At 47.2% G+C, this 23,702-nt stretch overlaps 1 protein-coding gene across 3 annotated transcripts in view; it reads left to right on the forward strand.

Annotated features, from left to right (window-relative positions):
• LOC119431035 (probable E3 ubiquitin-protein ligase makorin-1) overlaps positions 1-23,702 on the forward strand; it is a 38,667-nt gene that overhangs the window by 12,740 nt on the left and 2,225 nt on the right. For 2 of the 3 annotated variants that reach the window (XM_037698502.2, XM_049657349.1), the window contains exons 4-8: positions 1,525-1,638; positions 4,765-5,000; positions 6,294-6,508; positions 9,188-9,298; positions 22,651-22,810. In XM_037698502.2, coding sequence (XP_037554430.1) covers positions 1,525-1,638; positions 4,765-5,000; positions 6,294-6,508; positions 9,188-9,298; positions 22,651-22,810 — 836 coding nt within the window. The remainder of the gene's footprint in view (positions 1-1,524; positions 1,639-4,764; positions 5,001-6,293; positions 6,509-9,187; positions 9,299-22,650; positions 22,811-23,702) is intronic. The other variant, XM_049657350.1, reaches the window with a different exon arrangement.

Genomic DNA, 23,702 nt, shown 5'->3' on the forward strand with positions numbered 1-23,702 from the left:
TGGTGGTCGCAAACGCACATGTTAGAGCAGGCTGCTTTCATTTTTTTTTTTTCATCTTTTTGTTGTGACAGCAACTGCAAAACCAAAACTGACGCTACCGCTGTACATTCCAAGGCATCTGTAGCAAGCCCGTCATCAAAGGTGATGAGAGTCCAAGAATAACACAAGTGAAAAGCAGCGAAAGGCAAGCAAATGTGTGATACAAGACTCGGACTTGTGTGTGGCCCTTTGGTTCATATGGTTGGAAATTCTTGCCTACTTGAGGTAATCAAGACGTCTCATGTTGTCCGCTATGCTATGCTGCTTAAACGAAGCAGGCGCAAATGCCGTATTCGTAAAACAGCCGCGATCTTGAGACATTTTGGAGTGGCGACTAGCAGGTTGCACTCGCCGATGCCAACATCGACCAACACGGGTCACTTTGTGGTCGCCAGTCGCGGTCAGTTGTGCAACCTCTCGCAATTTGCCAATGTGAATGCGCCCTTGCCGTGCCCTGACCCTGCATTTCACTTGACCGAGCCTGTCGCTGCTTCTTTCCTAGTGCTTTTATCACTCATGAGCATTGTTTGTTGCACATAATGCTACTTTTCTTTTGTATCTTAAAGGAGTACGAACATGATGTTTTCAACATGGACATTTTTTTTTTTCTGCGGTATTGAAGCTCCAAGCACCCTAAATGATTTGTTACAATACTTGTTTCCACGAACCGGATTTTGTACCTAGGAAATGGACGCAGCACAACAGCACTAGTATATACATTGGATTGCTCCATTCCTACCATTGCTGTGTTGGCCACACAAAGCACAGCCTGAAGAATTGCTTGCAGCACTCTTTCACGAGCATCATCGTACCTAGCAAGGTGTTAGCAAATTTTGCTTTGTGTCACAATAATAGCAAGTATTAGCTTTGTCTGTAAATGTAACAGCGCTTGTGGGCTACCAGGCTATCAGGAAGTTGTATGGCAGCAACAATGCTGCTGACTACACCTTGTGATTATACTGTAGTTTAATCAGAGAGCACACTAAGTTAATACTGGAGTGACTTGCCGTGTTCTACTTAACTGTTGGTGTAAAGCATTGGTGGTGACCTAATCGTTAACGTGCAGCCCTTTGTACGATTTGCCTCCAACAAGCACACTGACCCAATGCAAATTTTTCAATTACGCTGTAGTGGGACAAAACATGGCAAGATGTCGCTACCATCTTTGTTACTACCGTCCATGGCTCTGGTAACCCGGTAATTCATAAACGATAATAAGTTTGTAGACAGGTTAAAACTCTAATGTGTATAATGCCGCGCCCAGTATTTGGAGGCCAAATTTAGGGTCAAATTGATATGTCCGAGAAGTCTAAGTCTCCTAGAAGTCCTTCCTAACGTTAGTTCTTGTTAACTGTGCTGCAGAGCTTCTACAACTTCGAGAATATGTGTTGGTACTCCTTTGATGTTGCTTGCAGCTTAATGGGTGGTGGTGGCGGGCTCACTTGATTGAGCATTCTTTCTTCCCACCTCTCCTCCTCCCCCAAGGGCCGTTGACGGTTCTTAAAAAGAACAACAATGAGTCTTCCTGGAACGGCGATCCAACTTGCAAGACGGTGCACTCTTCTAGTTGGGCCGACGCGCCAGAGTTTGTCCCCAAAAGTATGTTCCCCTTTGTTTCTATTCCAACTTATACCAGCTTGCACGGGCACTTTAGATTGCGAGCGATGCTGATTGGTATCAAATTATTTTGTACTCTGATCACAGCTACGTGGTCTAACAATCTGTATCTAGTTAGGTAAGCTCCAGCGCATCAGATGTTGCCAAGTGGGTCCAAATAACTTGACAAGTTTGCCTAATATGCAGTAAAAATCGTGGTGTACATGAATGGATGATGATTGACGTGATCAAGCAATGTCGCAATCTGAAGTGCCCATGTAGCAGCGATTGACCTGGATCGAACTCGATCGTGACCTAAAGTGGCCATGTGACATCAGCGTTCCAGTCGAATGTTTGCACGCCCCTTGCTGGATTACTCCACTGTGCTTTACCATATTTACTCGATTCTAGCTCACCCTTTGTAGCAAGGTGTCCCTTGGGTCCAAGTTCACAAAACCTCCCTTGCGTACAGTCGGCACCGAAAGTTTCCATCCATGTATTCCAAGCAAAAGCTGAATCATTCCGCTGACTGTGTACATAGCCTGGCTTCAGGCAACAGATGGATTAACAGCTTTAGATAAGGTTGCCAACATGAACTGAAAACCGTTGTTTTTTTGTTTTTTTTTCTGCCATAGGGGAAAAAATGCAACGTTCCGGTTCAGTTCAAGTTGGTGCAAATATGCCAGGAGCAACGACGGGCATATGAACCGTGCAGGCTAGGCCGGTGAACACAGACATACAGACATGGACTGTAATGCAAATAGTTTTTTGGTCGGTTCAGTTTTAGCTTGGGCCCAACTCCGATGCTGGCTATTTGAAAACATATAAAATGCAGAAATGCTTTTCCGAGATAACCACTGGGTCGACTTTAATGCAGCTCGTCGCATTTCAGAGAAAAAGTTAAATTCTAGTGACTATTAAGCGGACTTTTTATGGAGAGCCTTAATTGAAAAAACAAAAAAAAATTTAAAAAAAGTAAAATAGAAGCACGAATTTACAATTTCATAGCGCTGCATCAAAAACAGATATTGCAGTTATGTAAACTGAAATGTAATCTGCAATATGTAAACAATGTGTGATTTATGATATGTAAACTACGATATGCAAGTGTACAAGTTCGAGCATTTAAAGCGGACAAATCTGGTATATAAATTTACAGCTTATGCGGATTTGTTACAGTGTTTACAAGAGTTTTACAACAGTCCTATTTACAAGTTAGTAATATATTTCATAGGAGTGTATAATATATCAATTTTGTCTGCCATATGTGTATTATTAAATGCAGTTTTCAGAGTTGTGATATCAGTTTTCATTGTTGAGCGACAGATTTGTAAGCTTGGTAGTCTTGATTTACTAGATTTTGCAATTTTCAGCAATATTTAGTAAAAATATTGACTGCCTAAATTAAAGATCGGCTTCCAGTAGTCACTAGATTTTAACTTTATCTTTTAAATGCAACAAATGTCATCAAATTCGGCGCAGTGGTTGCCGAGAAAAAAAATTTCTCCCTTCCCCTGTATTTAGATAGGAGGCCCCATGCTAAAGCTTCCAATCCCTGCTTTTCATAGCAAGACAAGAGAACAACACGACACTGTAGTCCTTCTGTAGTGTGCTTCTCGAGCTGCTATAGGAGATTCATAATTTCATCTTGCATGAGTCATGTCCTGGCATGGTGCGTGCTTTGACATTGGCTTCTAGTAGAGCTTGATGCCCCCATTAACACATTCACTGCAGCAGCACTTTTTGAAGTCTTGATTCCTGTGCGTGATGAGTCACCAGGGAGTTGTGCTGCTTTTCAAACTTCCTCAGGGTGCAGAGAGATGGCGTCATGGTGCATCAGATCAGAAGGCACAAGAATTCTTCCTCTGCGTAGATTTTGTCCCTTGCACGCTGCAGGAAAGCCCTGCACAGCCGCACAAAGGGAATAATTGCCCTGACCCATGCCGCACTGAACTTTTTAATAGGCGGTCGCCGCCTATGGAGCCTCATTTTCTCTGTTAACAGGTGTGTCAGTCTCTCCTAAGAAAAAACTTTGCGTTAGAATCGAGTAAACATGGTACATCTGTGCCTCGAAGTGCCCACATTGTGCTTGCCTGGAGTGTGTATACTTTGTGCATGTTGGTGTTGCTGCCAGCAACTTTGAAACCAGTAAGACGTTGAACCCGCATGGCCCTCTTTAAACCGCTTTGTTCACGTTCTTCATGCCTATGGCGCACTGGCATGTTCAGGCTGCCGCCGACAGCAGTTCAGTTTCTAAGTCATCATGGATTGAATGACCACTCACTTTGCTTGCATGGCATGTCCTCCGAAGCTTTCAGCTCATCCTTCTGATTTCATGATCATTTTGCAGTGGGCCGGACATTTCATAAAAGTCGACATGGTGCTCTTTGTAACAGTCATACTGTTTGTTGCTGAAATGCTCAGGAATTATGACCTACGTGCATGTTAAATGAAACGGGTGGTCAGAATTAGTCCCTAGACTTTCGCAAACACTCATCTCCTGGTGTGGGTATTCCTTTAGGGCAATAATTAAATCGCTTAATCCTGTGTCATCAACGCTGTTCTCAATCCTTCTTAAGTTCTGCCTCTCATAGCCAAAATGTTGCTCTCGCACATTAAATCCAGTTGACCAATTAATTCTGCTGCCAGCTATGAGGTTATCAGTTTAATTCCCAGTTGCAGCAGCCAGATTGTGATGGAGTTGGAATGCAAAACAGCTTGTGTACCAAGCTTCGAAAGCACATTAAAAAAAAAAACACCTTTGTGGTAAAAATTAATCTGCAGTCCTCCTCAACTCCAGCGTCCCCATAGCCCTTGTATTGCCTCAGGATGTTAAGCCTTATGAACCAATCGAAAACTGAAATCAGTCAATCCATAGTGGTCATTGTGAATCCTGAGCATTCTTCTGTGTTATCCTCCGTAGCCCTTTGTGGTGGAAAAACAGCATGAGAAACTGGACACGTAAGAGCAGACAGGATAAGGCACATTTCCTGGTGTCCTGTTTTCCTTGCTTTTTCTTTGTTACGAAGCCATACCAACAAGATCAAGTTTAGACTCTTTTGAAGTATAAATGGTAGCCCTGTAACATTTGAACCCAGTGAATGAATCGATCAATGAATCGGCTGACAGGTGGAGTGCCAGCCAGAGCATCAAAGTCGTATGCGTCCATCGTGCGACCCGAGGGCAGCACTGAGAAGGCCCCGCCGAGCAAGGAGGCATCTCTGCCGCTCTGCCCGTACGAGGTGGCCAGCGACGGCTGCCCGGTTGGCGCCAACTGCTCCTACTTGCACGGCGAGCTGTGCGACCTCTGCCAGAAGCCCTGCCTGCATCCCTACAACGAGGAACAGCGATCGCAGCACAGAGAGGTACGACTACGGTTGCCAACTCTTGAGTAGACATTCTACATTTTGACCATTCTACAATTTTGCTCCCGTGCCTCCAGCTACGCACATATGTGCGACTCCTGGCTGACCATTCTGTCGTGCAGAATGCAGCTTGCCTTTGCTGCAGCCTCACATCTCCATGTTCAGTACGCCCTCACAACATAATCTTGTGTACATTACTGTATTTACCCGAATCTAATGCACACCTTTTTTCCGAGAAAATGGGTCCGAACATTGCCTGCGCGTTATAATTGTATCTGAAACCAAAATCGCCCTTTCGGGCATTCGTATGCTTTACCACATAACACGAATGTGTTTCGGCAAAGCAAAGGTGACTAGGAAACCAACTGTCATTATGCAGCACATGCCTCTTTGCTCATTTTTCTCGCAAAAAGATTTAATGTGCGTTAGATGTATGCTTAGTTTAGGAGCTTTAATGTGATTTGTACATTAGTTTTCTAATTCCGACACATGGAAAGTGTTAGAAGCGTGCAAATACTGCCAAATGAATCAGCGATTCATCGTGGCCTTTTTTGTGCATCTTGTGTAATTCGACCCACCGGATAATTTGTATCAATTTCGTCGGGCCCGTCAGGGTGTAATTAACGAAAGGGAACTAATTTTAGGACTTGTAGTGAAAGTTATAAATTGGAGCTGGGGAATTCGCAATGTATGTCCACTTGGAAGGAAATCTAAGGCTTGCAGCAGGTTTGAGATATCCATTGTCAAAATGTACAATGAAGTGCGTTAGTGTTTGTTTGATGTCTTCTTTCTGGGATGCCTAAAAGGCCGTTACGTTAAAGAAACAACAACAAAAAATACAAAAAAATGTGCAACAGTGTATTTTGCCCCAAGTTTGACTGCACTTATCTTGGAATTTGTGTCAGTGCTAGTCTCAAAATTCGTGCAAATTTTGCTCTAAATGTGTGTGGCGGGCATTCCAGTTGAATTGAAACTGAGCTGGGCAGGCCATGGTAGTGTGTAGGGCAGGTAATCAGTGGTTTAATAGAGTTACAGAATCCGTGTGTGACAAAGGTAAGGAAGCGCATTCAAGTGCGGCAGAGAATTAAGTGGCGCGATGAAATTACAGAATTTGCAGGCATTAGGATGGGGGTCAGCTGGCGCAAGACGGGGGGGGTAATTGGAGATCATTGGGAGAGGCCTTCGTCTTGTTGTGGACATAAAGAGGCTGATGATGTTACGGGCATTGCTGTAGTTCTTCACACTGCTCTCATTCCGACACTGTGCGTGCCGTCGTTATTGCTTCGGTTGCAGGAGTGCGTCCAGCGGCACGAGCAGGACATGGAGTTGTCGTTTGCAATCCAGCGCAGCGCAGACAAGTGCTGCGGCATCTGCATGGACGTGGTGATGGACAAGGAGCCCGCCTCGGAGCGTCGCTTCGGAATCCTCGAGAAGTGCAGCCACATCTTCTGCCTCAACTGTATCCGCAAGTGGCGTGGCTCCAAGCAGTTCGACAGCAAGACCGTCCGGTGAGGAGTGGGCGTCTCTGCCTTCCTTTGTAGGCAGGGTGCATCGGCCAGAATTGGATGTGGAAGCGTCAAAAAGTAACTGCATTGGATCCTCCAGGAAGTTCACTCTGTGCCGATATGAAAGGAAACGCCTGATCTTTGTTTGAATACCGATTCTTGCAATCGGTTTAATGTCAGGACTCCACTGCTGTATGCCGCACAGTTCTTATATTTAGGAATCCCGCGGAAAGAGCACAACAAGAAAAAGGTGCGGGAACAACATGCAGAAAGCTTATTGGTGTCTTGGAGGCAGCATGCACTATTTTTTTTTTTAATGTATTGCGCACTGAAGTTGTGGCTGAAAAGAATACAGTCTAGGCTGGTGGTTATTAGCACGCAGTAAACATTAGTGCTAAGAAGGTCAGTACCATGTCCGTTTTCATGCCTCGATTCAGTACTTTCATGCTCTTTTGACTCTTGACATGCGATGGATGGCCGTCACCGATACTCTTGGCCACCGGCACAATCAATTACATGATGCTTGCTCAGGGCTGTCGTGTTGTTTGTTCGAGGACATTTCCTGAGGCCAGTACAGAAGCCGGTCACTATGGGGCAAATGTTTTTGCTTTCGCATTATTTTCATTCAAAATGTAAGGAAGTAATGGTTGCACAGAAGGTAGCATGGCAGAAGTGATTGAATCTGATGTCTTCAATGGCAATCTATATACAGTGTAGACCGCTTAAAACGTAAGTCACCGGAGTCGCGAATATCCGCACTATAAGCGGTACCGCACTATAATCAAAGCAACAATTTTCAAGGCCCGCACATATGCAAAACATGTGAACCGAGCCGCCACGCGTATGCGACAGTCGAGGAATGCGGCTAGAACGTTTGCATTCAATTTACAGTCGAATCTCGTTAATTCGAACCAAATCACGCGGCGGCGCCTCCGACCGGCATTGCTCCGGCACCGCCATAGAGCCTCAATGTCGCGCGCGAACAAAACAAACAAAAAAACGCGGCGGAAATTTCGCCCTCTCTCAAATGGCAAGGTCGCCGATTCTGCGTTGCGCCGGAGCATGCGTGTACGTGCCGACTAGAGTGTACTAGACTTTAGTGCCGACGTCTCAGCCATGCTACCGTAGCCACGCATAGAAAATGGCAGTGAACCCTTCTTTCTCCTTTATGCTTCCTCTACTTTCTAGTCACGTGTTGACCTTTCGCGCTGCGGCTACGGCGCAGAGGGAAGCAGCGGCGCTGTCCCAGGCAGGCCAACGAAACTGCCCACGCCGGCAAACGCCCGCTTCCCAATACCGGCAGAAAACGAAACTTAGGGAAGCTGGCGCCGGGCCGGCTGGCACGGCGCCGCCTTGCCAGCCAGCCCGGGCGGTAGTATCGTCAAGGGTGGTATCACCCTCCGTGCCAGCCGGCCCAGGCGGTATCGTCAAGGGTGGTATCACCCTTGGACGGTATCACCCTTGGACTTTATATGAAACATCTATGTGCCAAAACAAATTTTAGGGCCCCAGCGCGTCATAGACACCATCTTTAGATAACAAATATGGATCTCAAAAACCATGCTTTTGCTGGAAGAAACCGAAAATGTCATAGGTGTCGCCCCCGGCACTTTGGGCGGCCAATCTCATCGTCAAGCCACCAAACCAAGCCACCAGACATGAAGTCAACATGGCTGCTCGGGCCGGCGCGAGGTGGCAGTTCGCAACGCATGATGCAGGAACGGTCCCACAGTTGCGAAGCAACAGCAGGGTTACTAATGCATTGGGTCCTATGGGAGCTATGCCGGACCGCTTGAAAACGACGTAACAGCCAGGAAAACGCAGCACCCGGGACCGTAACAGCGGGGTTCTTCTGTAGCAAGTTAAAATGGGAGCAATTTTGTAAAATATTCATCCCGAATATAAACTCTGATACATGCGGAACTATACAGAAGGGGTTTAAGCATATCCTTGCCGTCAGCTTTCATAAAAGTTGACGCCAGTTTGGTTTTAGACTGTTGTTTCATCACAACGAAACTCAGCCATGAACTGCACTTCAAATAGCGTGATTTGACATGAAAATTCAGGATGCAGCACCAGTATGCTTACCTACTGCATGTTGTTACATTTTCATGTGTGTTGAGGCAAGAAATGGGAACATGACAAGAAATGGGAAACTGTTACTTTTTCCGAATTACATGGAATGCTGCCTTTCAGTGTCTAACTGAGGTAATTAAACAAAAGGAAGTGGCAGTTTCTGCTAGAAGACAAAGCATTGATAGCGATGGCAAAGTATTAGGCAGTTGCACTAAGTAAGGCCATCGCGCTGCTGAGGACGAGGTCGTGGGTGCGACTCCCGGCTGCGGCGGCCACATTCTGATGGTTGCAGAAATGCTTGTGCAGAATGCTTATGCAGAAATGCTTGTGCATCGTGCTTCAGGTAGTCCTCCTGTACGGCAGCCTTCATGACCCACTCAGCAGTTTCAGGGTGTTAAACCCCACAATTTATTTTAAACTTGTTTACGCTTAATAATGTAGGTGCTCTGCTTGCAGCTGTGTCTAAAGCAAGATGATGTACTCCTGTAGTTTACTTATTTAGTTATGTCTATCACAGTGCTTTTAGTATCAGTGTGGTATTACAGAGGGGTTTAATGTCTTACAAAAGTTGTAATGACAAAATTCTTTATTCTTCCTTTCCTCCAGGGCATGTCCAGAATGCCGAGTTCCGTCGGACTTTGTGACACCAAGCAGCTTTTGGGTGGACATGGGGGATGAGAAGGACAAATTAATAGCAGACTACAAATCCGCTATGAGGTGAGTCTGCGAAGCCCTGCAGTCTTGAAGTCACCGATATAGCTGGAGGTCCAGTGCGATCCATGCCTTGTATATTTTGTGTCAAATTTCTGCCCGAAGTTAATGTTTTGGGTAGTTTGAATGGCAAAGCCTTGTCAGCCTTCTTTCTTTCCATTCTCATTAAGTGTTACTGTGCGTTACGTGTTGCTGCTATGTACTGCCACTTACTAGTACTACGGATTACCGCTTACTACTGTCATCCGTACATTGTGCTTTTTTTGCCTGTGACTGTTTTTCGCCGTATTATGACTCTTACCAAGACAAGAAGCTTTGTGTCCGAATAGCGAAGTTTATTAGAAAAACAAAAATTTACACTGGTTGCAAAGATAGGCTTCACTGCACACATGTGGGCTATTCGAACTGAGTTATTCCAACCATGACTCATCACTGTTGTTTGGGGCCAGTTAAAAGTTGATCTCGCTTGAAGCTGAGCTCTCCGAGTCAGCTGCACTCTTTCTTTTTCGTTTCAACATTACTCTAAGTGTTCACTCGTTGCATGGAGGATGGCATTTTGAAATGCGCAGCTGTCCATGCAACAACAACAAAAAATAAGAGTATGTTCACTACTTAACTTCTCGCGCCATCTGGTATTGTTTACAACCAAGGTTTCCACAGGTCCTTGAAAACCCTTGAAATTGAGAAGTACCGTATAATGCGGAATATAGGTCGAGGTGGAATGTAGGTCGACCCCCTTACCTTGAAGCAAAGAAGTCAACCTAAAAGACGCCTGCACATTCGTTTGAGCTGTCTGAACTCTCCTCCGAAGACGACTGCTTTTCACTGGCTGTGTACCACAACATGACGTCCTTGGTGCCGTCCAAGGAGTTGATGCAACATTTCTTGAATGCCCGCACTAATATATCGTCGGGCAGCGAGCGCCAAGCCTGCGAAACTCTTGTGGCCACAGTGGCAAGAGGCGTTGGGGTCTTTGGGTTGTTGCCGGCCATCCATTGATTGTAGAGTTAGCACACACAGACCGTGTGTGGGCAAACAAAAAGGGCTTGTTGAGCACAACATCCAGTGGCTGAAGGGTTGACGTCATGCCTCCCGGAATGACTGCGAGCTCTGTCCTCCTGTCGCGGAGCTCCTGCTTCACACCTGCGGTCAAGTGCTCGGACACCGCAGGAGTGCGCTGGGCCACTGATTCCGGACTGTTTGGATCCAGTTGACCATGAGGGCCTTGTCTGTATAGTCTTTCTCGTTCACCCGAACGACAACTTCCAGCGGGAAAGCCTCTTTCAGCAGCGTCTTCCTCTTGAAAATTATATATGGAGGCAGCTCTCTGCCTTCTGCAGTGTACGTGAGCATCACCGTGAAGCACTAATGCTCGTTCCCCGTCGAAAGTAGTTTGACTTGCTTCATGCCGCGTTCGCACACTGTGGTCGACGAGAGCCTGTCGAACCACATTGGCGTTCCATCGGCATTGCTGATCTGTCCCAGCATGTAGCCCTGCTGCTGCCGGAGGTGGATGACATAGCACTGGAATTCGACCAGCTTGTCATCGTATGCCTCTGGCACCTTCTGGCAGATTGATGTGTGCCGGCAAAGTGCGAAACCTTTGCGTCGCATGAAGCGACAAACCCAGTAAATGGAGCCCTTAAATTGCTCTCTCGTTAGTCCGGATTCACGGACGACTCAATAGCTTTGATGCGGATGAGTTCCGTTGTCACTGCCAAGGGTCCGGCACGATGCTCACGGACTAAATCCGCCACCTTGTCATCGAGCTTGGGGGCACCGCGCCGCACCTGCGAAAGGACATCTACCACGCGTTACACGCAGACAGTTTGCCTTTCTATGTTTGCCAGTACCGGATGATTTTTTCGGGGACACCAATGTGCCGCTGGGTGGACATGTTCCTCTTCACTTCAGCATATTCGATCACCTTCTTTCTAAATGGCCGTGGGGAACTGACGTAGAGTACCTGTAGTCATTTTGCAGGTGGTCGCGAAATTAATGTCGGGAACGATAGCTGTACAAAAAGGGATGATGGCGTCAGTCTAACAGCGTCAGTAAGTCGGTCGCCATGGAGGCGATAATGATGTGGATGCCAGAAAATCGGCAGCTCCCACATGTTGCCAGACTACAATTGAGGTTGTTCCAAGGACTGGTATGTAAGTCGAGGGTGACTTTTTAGTAATATTTTTGGGAGAAAACTTCGACCTATATTCCGTACTACAGTCGGTTTGAACCCACTTATGACGATACCGGTTTTAACAATATATCGGTTACAACAATGAGAAGCTGCTGCACCATCAACTTTTCTATGTTTTCTATGGTAAAGTAACCTGCTTACTACAATGCCCCATGCCGCATTATCAGTTATAACAATGAAGTCTGGCTGCTGGGTGCCCGTCTGAAAGGTAGTGGAGTGTGAAATCCTTGGATAGAAAAAAAAAAATTCCAGCCACTGCACCTTCCTCGTCGCTGCACGCTCATACAATACAACCTGTTTTCCAGCCTTCTCCGTGTCTCTAGCCTTGCGCTTCCTCTCAGCCGTCGCCCTTCCACCCCTCCAAACACAAATGGGTTGCCCTGATAGCTCTATGCTGCGCCACCCTCTGAATCATGAATGGACCTCGCCAACGTACCAACAGCGCTGATCTGTTTGCTCAAAGTTGTTCCTGGCCACGTGGTTTCTCCGTCTCGTTTGAATCGCCAGCAAAACGGAAGATGACTGATCCGCCCGCTAATCATCAGACGACGTTGCCGGTGAAAAGAAAGCGCACTGCTATCGATTTGGAGACAAAGTGCTGTATTGTGAAGGACTACAAAAACGGTAAAAAAAGTGCGTGACTTGGTTAAGAACTACGCACTATCGCAACCGACATTGTCTACAATCATCCGCTCCACTGAGAAGTTCAATAAAGAAAAGTGCTCGCTTGACAGTGGGCGCAAACGCATTCGACAAGGTGCCTATAAGGAGGTGGAAGAGGCCCTCTGCGAGTGGTTTCTCAGTGCCCGTGCCATGAACTTGCCCATCCCGGGCGGCCGATTCTGGCCACAAAGGCGAATCAGTTTGCCCTACTGATTAACAATGTGGACTTCCAGCCAGGTGGCGGCCGGGTACAGCGCTTCAAAGAGAGGCACGGCATTGTCAACCAAGTCATCACCGGCGAGGGAGCTTCGCTTGACGTGGAGGCGAAGCAGAAGTGGGTGCAGGAAACTCTGCCCCGTATCCTCGACAACTACGTTGACACCGGCGTATACAATGGCGACGAAACAGGGTTGGTTTTTTTTTTCAGATGTTGCCCTCCAAGATGCATGAACTGAAGGAAGACACGTGCAAGGGTGGCAAAAACAGCAAGCTGCACTTCACTGTGTTTTTGTGTGCCAACATGAATGGGAGCAACAAGTGCCCCGCATTTGTCATTGGGAAGTAAAAAAAAATCCCCGCTGCTTCTGCGGTGCTGCTAGAATACCGGTACGCTACTGTCATAATCTCAAGGCATGGATCTTATGAGAACTTTTTTGTGAGTGGCTGTTGTTTGATCAGCACATCGAGCGATCTAAGAGGAAGGTGGCGCTCATCCTGGATAATTGTAGTGCCCACCACTCCTTGCCTAAGCTCTCAAGCGTGGAAGTTTTTTTCCTGCCGCCGAACACGACGGCCGGCTTGCAGCCCATGGACGCCGGCATGATCGCCAATGTTAAGATGATGTATCGTCACCGCGTCCTGAGAGAGTTAGTCTTGTTGATGGACATGGCCAGGTGGACAAGCAGGGAGCAACCAGACTTGAAAATCAACCTGCTGATGTTCAGTTCAGCTTATATTTAGTGTGTGGTCCGAAGTTGGCACTTCTGTGGTGCGGAACTGGTTTAGGAAAGCGTGCTTTGTCCGAGGCAGCAGTGACTTGGACGAAGCCTGCGAAGTTTCCACCGAACCTTGGTTCGCAGTCGACGAGGATGGTTCAGGACTCGAAGAGTTTCTACATGCGGACGACGCATTAGAAACATCAGAACTCCTTACTGATGAGGCAATCGTTGTGAACGTGCTTGAATCGGACAGCGACGACGACTTTCGTGGCAACGACGGCAGCAATGATGTGGTAGGGCAGGCTTCCTCAGCGTTGTCTTTGCAGGAGGCCCTGCAGATGATTCAGTCCCTCTGTCACAGACCCCGGTGAACGAGGCGCAGACGCCGGACTAAATTCCAAAGCCGAATTATCAGCTTCCGAAAATAATCCCACGAAAGCAAGGACAATTAAGAATGGGCCCTCTGGTGCGCCAGCGAACGCCGGTTGCTGTCCAAAGACCGAGTCAGAGCCCAGAGTTGTCAAAACACAACAAAATATATTCTTCACACAAGGCAGTTACACACACACTTGTACACTTAGGCTAGACAACACAATACAAATCAGATGGGTATTAACAAACACAAAAAATAACGACAAGCACAAGAGTCCAACACGTAAAGTACAAAATAAATAAGAACACTAAGTGTCCAATCGTATTCACCGTGCTGGTTGGGCTTGGAGTCAGACGATCTCGGCGTAACTTGGGAGCAAATCTCGAAGAAGGAACTTCTTCCGGAAATGCAGACGCTCGATGAACTCGTTGACTAGCTTGCCGGGGAATCCCCTTCTTCCGCAGACGCTCGGTCTTCACGTTACATAACTTCACCGGTGCGGACTCAACTCCTGAATTCTTCACTGGACTCCTGGATTCCTAACTGACAATGCTCGCACGGCGTTTATATAGCCGTCGACGGTCCTTCTCGAACATTCGATCGGAGTTGTGATTCCGTAGCACGGCCAAAGCTTGGGAAGCTTCTACTCTTTTCTCGTACCTTCGACCGCTGCTTTGGGAACATTCTCGAGGGGGGGTGATGATGACTCATGCTGTTCACGCACGCTCACGCTGTTGTTATCTCTCTCGGCTCGCCGGGTGAGAAGGAGTCTCGGCGCGCGCGTGTGCTTTCTCTCTCTCTCCGGTTAACGTCGCTTCGTCGAACCTCGTTCCAGACGTTTCGGCGCCGTTGTTAGCGTGGTTGCTTGAGGCGTATGCGCTCTCCCCCTCTGTTGAAGTTGCCGCGGGACCGGCGTGTTCTTTCGCTGGCTTGCGCGACACTCGGCGCGCGCTTTGATTACGCGCTCTTTTGTGACACTGCCCCCCACTTTAAGAATATTATGCAATAATATTCAAAGAAACACAAAAGAAGCGCGCACAAAAGTCCACTACACACGAGTCCGTAAGTCCATAAATCAGTCCACCACAATTCACACATCACTCGCGATACATCGAGTACAAACACAAGTCACACAAGTACGCTTGGACTACACAATAACACATCGCTAGTGTAACTAGTACACTTATATTATACAATAATACATCTCTCACGTAACAGTTACACTTGTACTATACAAAAATACATATCTCGCGTAACAAGGCAATCATATGAAATATAACATGAGCAAAAAAAGTATACAAAGCTACGACAGGGTAGTTTCAGAACACAAACAAACACATGATACATAAACAAACAGCACACTCATCACAACACTTTGCACCACACACTAATGGTCAATGGTTCTTAAATTTGAACTTCCTGTCCTTGGTCTTTCTATAGTAGTGTTTCGCGTGGTTATGGGTCCCGGTCGGTTTATTTTCGGAATTGGGTCTGGAAGGGAGCTGGGACGGTTTTGCCTGAGCCTTTGCTTGAGCTCGGGTGACAGCTGCCGCGGTGTTTTCGTCAGATGTTGATGGTTTTCCGTGTGGCTCTTCAATCGTCGATGTTTCGATCTTCAATTCTTCTTCCAAAGGTTTCGGATCGTCTGGGGCGCGAACTCCCTCAACGTTTCCTAGAATTAGGTCGTACAGTGGGCTGTCCATGCAGAGCGCAGTGACATTCCCACTGTAATAGGGGGTATCGACCTCAATCTTGGCTTCAGGAAGCTTCCTAGCCGTACCATCGACTAGGCAAACTAAAGTGGTTTCGCGCGTGAGCTCCTCGTCTTGTACTAAGTCCCTTCGCACGATCACTGTGCTGGTGCCGGAATCTCGTAACACCGTGATTTGTTTGTCTCCCAATTTTCCGGCAAGTACGGGCATTACCTTATCGGGAAATTCTGGGCGTTGTGTCATCACCGCATTAACGACCGGAATTCTTTTTCCGTCTCGAAGTTCTACAAAGCCGTCGTTTATGTCTTCTTCTTGATGTTTTGGTGGGGCATACACACAGGATGCTTGGGGAGTTTCCTTCACTCCGTTGCGACATGAATCGGCTTTGTGCCCCGTTCGCCCACATTTAAAACATTTAACCTCGTTGGGGCGCGTAAAGTTGGTCCGACAACTGCTAGCATGGTGGCCTAGTCGGTTACAAAGATAACACCTCGGAACAGGCTTCGGAGGGTTTCTCCTTTCATCGGATGCCGGTTTCTTTGCATCCTCTGGCTCCTCTTTTCTGATCTTGGAGAGATTGGTGCCTCCCTGTGCTTCCAAAAATTGGTCTGCCAATTCCAACATATCTTGAAGCGTTTTAGCTTTCCTTTCTTTCAGATAGAGTGACAGGCTCGGGTGGCAACTGATGAGGAATTGCTCCTTGATCAGAAGCTCTCTAAGCGCACCGTACTCCTGTGCAGTCTCTGAAAGTTCGGTCCACCTATCAAAATAGTGACTGAGCCGCGCAGCAAATTGCGTGGCCGTCTCGCCATCGGCGGGCTTTCCAGTCCTAAACTTATCTCGGAAGCCTTCTACGGTGAACCTAAATCTTTTCAGTAAAGCAGCCTTCACCCTTCCATAATTAGAGGCATCGGTTGGCGTCAGCCTACCGTACACACTAAGTGCTTCACCGCTCAAACACGTACTCAACGCAGTGGCCCATTGATCCTCTGGCCAATTCTGGCTTTTAGCAACTGTCTCAAATCTATGCAAATAGGCATCCAGATCATCTTTTCTTTCATCGAATGCCACAAGCAGTTTGCTTGGGTTCAGACGGAAGCTAGTTTCTTCCCTTTCAGTGCTATCGACTCTTGCCTGGGCGGGAGCGTCTGTACGCTGCTGCAATCGAAGTCGTTCGAGTTCTAACTCATGCTGTCTCTGTCTTTCTCTCTCAGCTATTTCAGCTTCTCTTTCCTCTTTGGCCCGTTCGGCCGCTAGCTTCTCTCTTTCTACAGCTTCTTTTTCCTTCTGACTAACCCACTTCCGTAATTCCGCTCCGCAAAGACCCATCTTCTCACCAAGGGCAACTAATTTCTCGAGATCCATAATGCCCTTCAAAAATCTAGCCGCGTGCAAAAATTATCTGCCTGGATTTCAACAATCGAACTGCTCTCTGCACACAAATTATCGAAACGTGGTGCAACACTCAAAAATCGTTTACAATAGCAATGTAAACGACCCCAGGCTCTTTCTCCCTACTATGGACACACAATTTGCACCAGAAAGGTCCTGTCGTGGACGCCAGAAATATTGTCACAGACCCCGGTGAACGAGGCGCAGACGCCGGACTAAATTCCAAAGCCGAATTATCAGCTTCCGAAAATAATCCCACGAAAGCAAGGACAATTAAGAATGGGCCCTCTGGTGCGCCAGCGAACGCCGGTTGCTGTCCAAAGACCGAGTCAGAGCCCAGAGTTGTCAAAACACAACAAAATATATTCTTCACACAAGGCAGTTACACACACACTTGCACACTTAGGCTAGACAACACAATACAAATCAGATGGGTATTAACAAACACAAAAAATAACGACAAGCACAAGAGTCCAACACGTAAAGTACAAAATAAATAAGAACACTAAGTGTCCAATCGTATTCACCGTGCTGGTTGGGCTTGGAGTCAGACGATCTCGGCGTAACTTGGGAGCAAATCTCGAAGAAGGAACTTCTTCCGGAAATGCAGACGCTCGATGAACTCGTTGACTAGCTTGCCGGGGAATCCCCTTCTTCCGCAGACGCTCGGTCTTCACGTTACATAACTTCACCGGTGCGGACTCAACTCCTGAATTCTTCACTGGACTCCTGGATTCCTAACTGACAATGCTCGCACGGCGTTTATATAGCCGTCGACGGTCCTTCTCGAACATTCGATCGGAGTTGTGATTCCGTAGCACGGCCAAAGCTTGGGAAGCTTCTACTCTTTTCTCGTACCTTCGACCGCTGCTTTGGGAACATTCTCGAGGGGGGGTGATGATGACTCATGCTGTTCACGCACGCTCACGCTGTTGTTATCTCTCTCGGCTCGCCGGGTGAGAAGGAGTCTCGGCGCGCGCGTGTGCTTTCTCTCTCTCTCCGGTTAACGTCGCTTCGTCGAACCTCGTTCCAGACGTTTCGGCGCCGTTGTTAGCGTGGTTGCTTGAGGCGTATGCGCTCTCCCCCTCTGTTGAAGTTGCCACGGGACCGGCGTGTTCTTTCGCTGGCTTGCGCGACACTCGGCGCGCGCTTTGATTACGCGCTCTTTTGTGACACCCTCCGGGGCTTCGTTTTTGCAAGGGACCTTCCGCTGCACTACGTTGAGCACCTGGATTCCATGGAGAAGGATGTTGGCAAGCTTCGCGTAAGGCAAGCAAGGCTGACGGACATGGGGTTTTCTCGTGCAAGCCAGTGAGAAGTACGTGGCAAGGTGCTTGTGGCGATCTCACCCCAGCGTTTCTTCAGGATTTCTCAAGCTGAGAAGCGGCCGCAGCAACCTTCTCGTATTCTTTACAAGGCCCCTTTCGGGGCCACTAAAACGATGCCTTGGCGGAGCTCGCATGTGACTTGCCATCCGTGACCCCTCTTTGTAGTTGTTATATCAGTGCCAGTCTTAAACGGCAACAGCCGCGGCTTGCTACACGCAAATGGAGCGTGCCGGAAGGAGAGTTAAACAGTTGTTTAAACGAGCTAACCCAAGCAGCAGCCGGATGGAGGAAGGTGGTGGGGAGGGGCACTGGCCTCCCCGCCATTATGGTTTTCTCGCAACAGCTCTGCCATCCCCCTATTTTGCTTTTTTTTTTTTCATGCTACCCGTTTATGACAATTATCGGTTATAACAATGGAATTTTCGTGGCACTTGAATATTGTTATAAGTGGGTTTGACAGTAACCCGCTGTGGTAGCTCAGTCAGCTAAGGCGTTGCGCTGCTGAGCACGAGGTTGCGGGATCGAATCCCGACCGCGGCGGCCGCATTACGATGGAGGCCAAATGCAAAAACGCCCGTGTGCTTGCGTTGTAGTGCACGTTAAAGAACCCCAGGTGGTCAAAATTAATCCGGAGCCCTCCACTACGGCGTTCCTCATAATCAGAACTGGTTTTGGCAAGTAAAACCCCAGAAAGAAGGGTTTGACTGTGTGCAGTATAATTTCAATTTGAAAGTCCTGGAATTCATTTTTCTTTTCTTGAATTCCTTGAGTAATACAGGGTGCGTACAGGTCCTTGAAATACTTGAAAACCCTTGAAATTGAAAAGTGCGTTTTCAAGGCCCTTGAAAGTGCGGGAATTTTTTTCCTTCCTTGAAAATCCTTGAATTTCGTGAGCACTGCACTCTGATATTGACATTGCGACCTCCTTTCTGTGGTAAATCGGCATTGATCTGACAAACTGAAACAATGCGCCAGCGCGAGCACACATGATTCCGTTTTGCAGAACTGCACGGAAAAAATCACCACCACGTACGTGAAACCGCGAACGGAGCGAGAGACCCGTGCCGCGCTTCCGTGCTGGCTTGGGGCTGGCAGTGTTTACGCTGCTTTTCTCACCCTATCGTTCGTTTCACTCCTCGCCCGTTGGTCTGCCTTGTCCTACTTTCACTCTTGCGCGCGAGGTGAAGCTAAAGAGAGTGGAGCAACTTTACCACTGATGCTCAGTGCCTTTGGATGGAGGTTTTGTTATAATATTATGATAAGTGCAATAACATTACCGTATTTCCGGTCTATAAATCGCACCTTTGTATAAGACGCGCCCCCCTCAAAACGGCAGTTTTTAAAAAAAAAAGAAAGAATGTTATATAACTCACACTGGTGTATAAGACGCACCTGTTCTTTCTGTAAGCACTTTAAAAAAGTTAGTGATGTTTCGCTCCGTGAACGTGCATCACGCGCAAGCGTATCATCATGGGTGCCATATATTTCTACTCCAGGCGCATTTCTGCCGTTGTGCTTGTCGCGATGTTCCGTATAAAGTCCAAAGACGATAACATCGTCCCTGCGCGCCTTACGCTGTATGTGCGAGTGAAAGCGTGTGACAGTGAGCCGAATCGCGCACAAGGGAGGAAAGCAGAAAGGCAGCCCGGGAGGGGGGGGGGGGGGGGCTGCCTGTACCCTCGTAGCAACTGCGTAGTTTACACAGTGGTGCGTGCCGTATCTTGACAGCGACCTGCAGATGCGACGACTTCGGGGTCGATCGACTCGCGGTCGGCCTACCGCTGCTTGCCTTGCGGCTCCATCCTTCTCGCATGGTGCTCGGGAACATGATCACGAGAACCCAGCCCCTCGATAGCATGCACAGAACCCGTAGCAATGAAGTCAACCAGCGCACTTCGCGTGGCCATAACATTGGATCCGATTTTGAAGGCAGTGTTTCCGAAAAAAAACGTACATAGGTCGCCCGTTCTATAAGACGCACCGACGAAAAATTCAGGAAAAAAAAACGCGTCTTATGCACAGGAAAATACGCTATGCTGAATATTTTGGAAATGTTTGATGAACCAACCCAGCTAATACTGCAGAAGCCTGAGCACCTGTTGTGAGTATTCGTTGTGTTAACTTTTAATATTGCGGACTTGAGAAATGATCAAGACAAGACATTCTTTACACAATTGCAATATACATCTATTTGTTATAACATAATGGATGTGTAGCAAGTCTACACTGAATGGTTTGGAAATGTTCGGTAAACTTGCCCAGTTAATACTGGAGAAGTCAGAGGAGCTGTTGTGAGCATTCATTGTGTTTTGTGAACTTTTTTGGTATTCTTGAGAACTCGCAAGAAGATCAAGGCTTGACATTATTAACGTCATTGGGATATACATTTATTTCTTTTTATTTTAGTGCAATAGCCCTATGCTGATTATTTTGAATATTTGTGATGAACTTTATTTTACCCAGTCTATATGGAAAAATTTCAGCCGCTGTTGTAAGCGTTCATTTTGTGTTGTGATCTTGAGAAGTTATCAAGGCTAGACTTTTTTATTATAATTGTGATATACATTTATTTATTGTAAGTGCAATAAAACTAGTCATTTTCGGAAATGTTAGAGTAAAGAAACCCTACTTCAGATGCCGCTTTGAGTCCTTGAAAAACCTGTGACAGGTCCTGGAAGGTCCTGAAATATCCTTGAATTTTTGCCTTGGAAACCTGTACGAACCCTGTAATAGTCAAAGGTTGATTACGTTAACCGCTTTCCATGGTGGATCGGCGAATTTCCCATTCTAGATACAGTGGTATACCATTGTTTTATAAACGTAGAAACTTTAGGGCCGGCACAGTTCACAAATTCTACTTCGCATGACGACTTGCGCAGAACTGGAAAACGCCGTAGTGGGCAAGAGCAAGAGACATCACCTCTTGGTGCTGCTTCCCCTCCCGTGTTTATGCTGCTTTTTTCGCGCTTGAGTTTATTGAAGTTAAGAACTTGAGGTGACCACAGCTGGACATTTGCAATATATTTTTTTTACCTCTAGTGCAATAAAGCTGTCTATAGTGCTTTGGAAACGTTATAGTAAAAAATTGGATGCCCCTCTGCACATTGACGGGGCCTTGATAGTCTTTGCATAACTGAACTTTTTGTCTCTGCAACCTATACGAACCCTTACAAGTACAGAGCAATGGACGAGCCCTAATGGTTTTGAGGGCTGCATTAAGAATACGAAACAGCGCTGGATGAGTTGGGCTCGTCATTCGTCTTTTCTTTTTTTGCCAATACAGTGGAACGTCAATTATACGACTTTGAGGGGACCACGGAAAACTGGCTTCTAATCCGAGCGGCGTATAATCGCAAAACTAATAATATAGGCAGTGGCGCTCAATCTTGCTAAAAAAAACGGGTACAGACCGCCTGAATAAGCCTGTGGCACCAACCTGCACTTCTTCTAACGAACGTAGATAAAATAAAAAATTTGCATGTTTATTTGATTGTGACGCATTTTTTTTTCCACGACTTTCGTTGCTCAAACTCGACCCTCGCAAGCAAAATTGACCATTTTGAAACAAATATTCTAAATCCCGCAATTTTTAGCGCTATGTTGGCAACCTGGAACTTTACATCTCGATCCAATCCATAAGCAAGTCGGCCAAGTCAGAACTTGTTTTTGAATGTGTTTTTGGTTGGAATCGACAATATTTTCACTGTGCTTGTAACTTGTTACGATTTTCTGCAATACCCTACGGCATTTTGCGGTTCGACTCCGTTCATTTGCGACGTTATGGTGACGCAGCGCATTCGGTATGACGGTCGCTTCGAGAGATGATCAATTTCGATGGCCGAGAAGCTGGGAAAGTCCGCTGCGGCTCGGTGTCTCGACATCAAGGAGTTGACGATTTGCGGATGGCGGGACCAGCGGCAAGCCCACTTAAAATGCGAAGCCAGTCTGGAAGACTCTGTGCAACTTGAAGTGGCCTGGTACTGACCCCGAATGAAATTATTTTGCGGCCTTTTAAGAAGTACTCAAATCTCAAACAAGCTCAACGGCACGAAGGATGACGATTCTCGGGCGACCAATTTTGGAGATAGTTTCGGTTTCGCAAGACGGTTCGTCCCGGCACCGAACCCCTCGAAGTATACTGCGGACACCTCTCTTGGCGCTGTTGGCGAGCTTAGGACAGCGCCGAGTCACGCAAAATTTCGCGAAAGCGAAACTATCTACGAAAGTGATCGCCTGAGAAGACCGTACAAGGAAAGCTCCGTCTCCTCTACAGACGACCATGATAAGTGAAGAGAATGTTTCCGAATTGCAATTCCTTGAGTAAAGGTACCATTTCTTTTTCCGTTCATCTAGCGTTACATTAGCGGTCTTATTTTCTTTATTTCATGTGACTGGAAAGTCACCCCACGACTTACAATCATGGTCGCGTTACATTCGGGTAAATACAGTATTGCACACCCGTTATCAGCCAGCTGCAGTGTGCTCACGTGCTAGCCTGCGTCTCCGACGGCTCCTCTGACGGTACCAGAGAGGCGTTGTGCGAGGCACGTAGGCGTAAAATTGTGTCGTATAATCGAGGTTATTAATGCATTATTTCTATGGGGGTTTTGCCGGGACCAAACCAATTCGTCGTAAAATGCGGGTCGTTGCGGGTCGTTGCATGACCGGGGGACGTATAATCGAGGTTCCGCTGTATGCACTCGACTAAACTCCGTGTTTTGATTTCGATTTCCTTCTTTTCTCCATCCTTTGCAGTGCGAAGCCGTGTCGGTACTTCCAGGAAGGCCGGGGGGAATGCCCGTTTGCGGGTGCCTGCTTCTACAAGCACATGTACCCAGACGGAAGAAAAGCAGTCATGCCGCCTCCCCGGCCGCGGCGCAGGCAAAACCACAACGGCGACCTCGAGATCATGGAGGTAAATTGGAAAGATTGTTGTAGGACACGCACTGTTTTACATGACGCTCCATTTCATACAAAGCAGGCAACGCTAGGAATGCTAGAGACCTCTCATTTGTGGTACCTATGATGGGCCAGCCAGCAAAGGGTTTCCTGCAGATTTTTATGGCCTGTCATCATCTTGCCGTGCCATTACGAGGCACAGTGCGAGAACAATAAATTACATCGGCTCTGCACTGCCATGAATATGCAACCGTGTGATTGGTGTTATGTAGGATTGGCATGTTAGCTTGCCGACGGCAGCCTAATGAAGCCATGCCTCGGCAAGCCAGGTCACAGGGGCAAGTGAGTGCAAGTTTTTTCCTCTACCACGTCCGTGGCTGTGCATGGCTGTGCACGCTAGCCACGCGCCGTATCTCGGAGGTAATCTGCGGTTAAAGTGCCTTAAAGGGAGAGGCAGCCCAAAGTTATAGCTCTCCGAGGCCGGCACTCTTCATCATATTAGCGTTGTGACAGCTAGTGAGATCTGTTCATGTTTGTCTGTACGTGCGTGACACAATGCTTGTTAATTTAATTAGTAAGTTAATGTTTGCTGCAATTTACATGGCCGATAAAACTACGACCCTAACTTCGTGTAGTTGTCTAATGCTTTGCTATTGCTATCATTGCCTTGCCTTTTGGGCTAAACTGAATTTTTGTTCCGGCTTCTTTTAAACCAGATGGGGAAAGGTAACTTGCTCTGCTTGTTCCAGTTCGGCTTTGGGCCCCCCGCACATTTTTCCTCTTCATTTTTACAGCATGCAACATTACGGTAGCCAGCGACACATTGAACCTTTGCCTTTGGCTCGGGTTTGCCTGAAAGGCTGTCCATGAGAGCAAGAAATTTTGATTCAAATATCTGTTGTGTGGTG

This window comes from Dermacentor silvarum, chromosome 10 (genome assembly GCF_013339745.2).
Source record: "Dermacentor silvarum isolate Dsil-2018 chromosome 10, BIME_Dsil_1.4, whole genome shotgun sequence".
NCBI classification, from domain to species: domain Eukaryota; kingdom Metazoa; phylum Arthropoda; class Arachnida; order Ixodida; family Ixodidae; genus Dermacentor; species Dermacentor silvarum.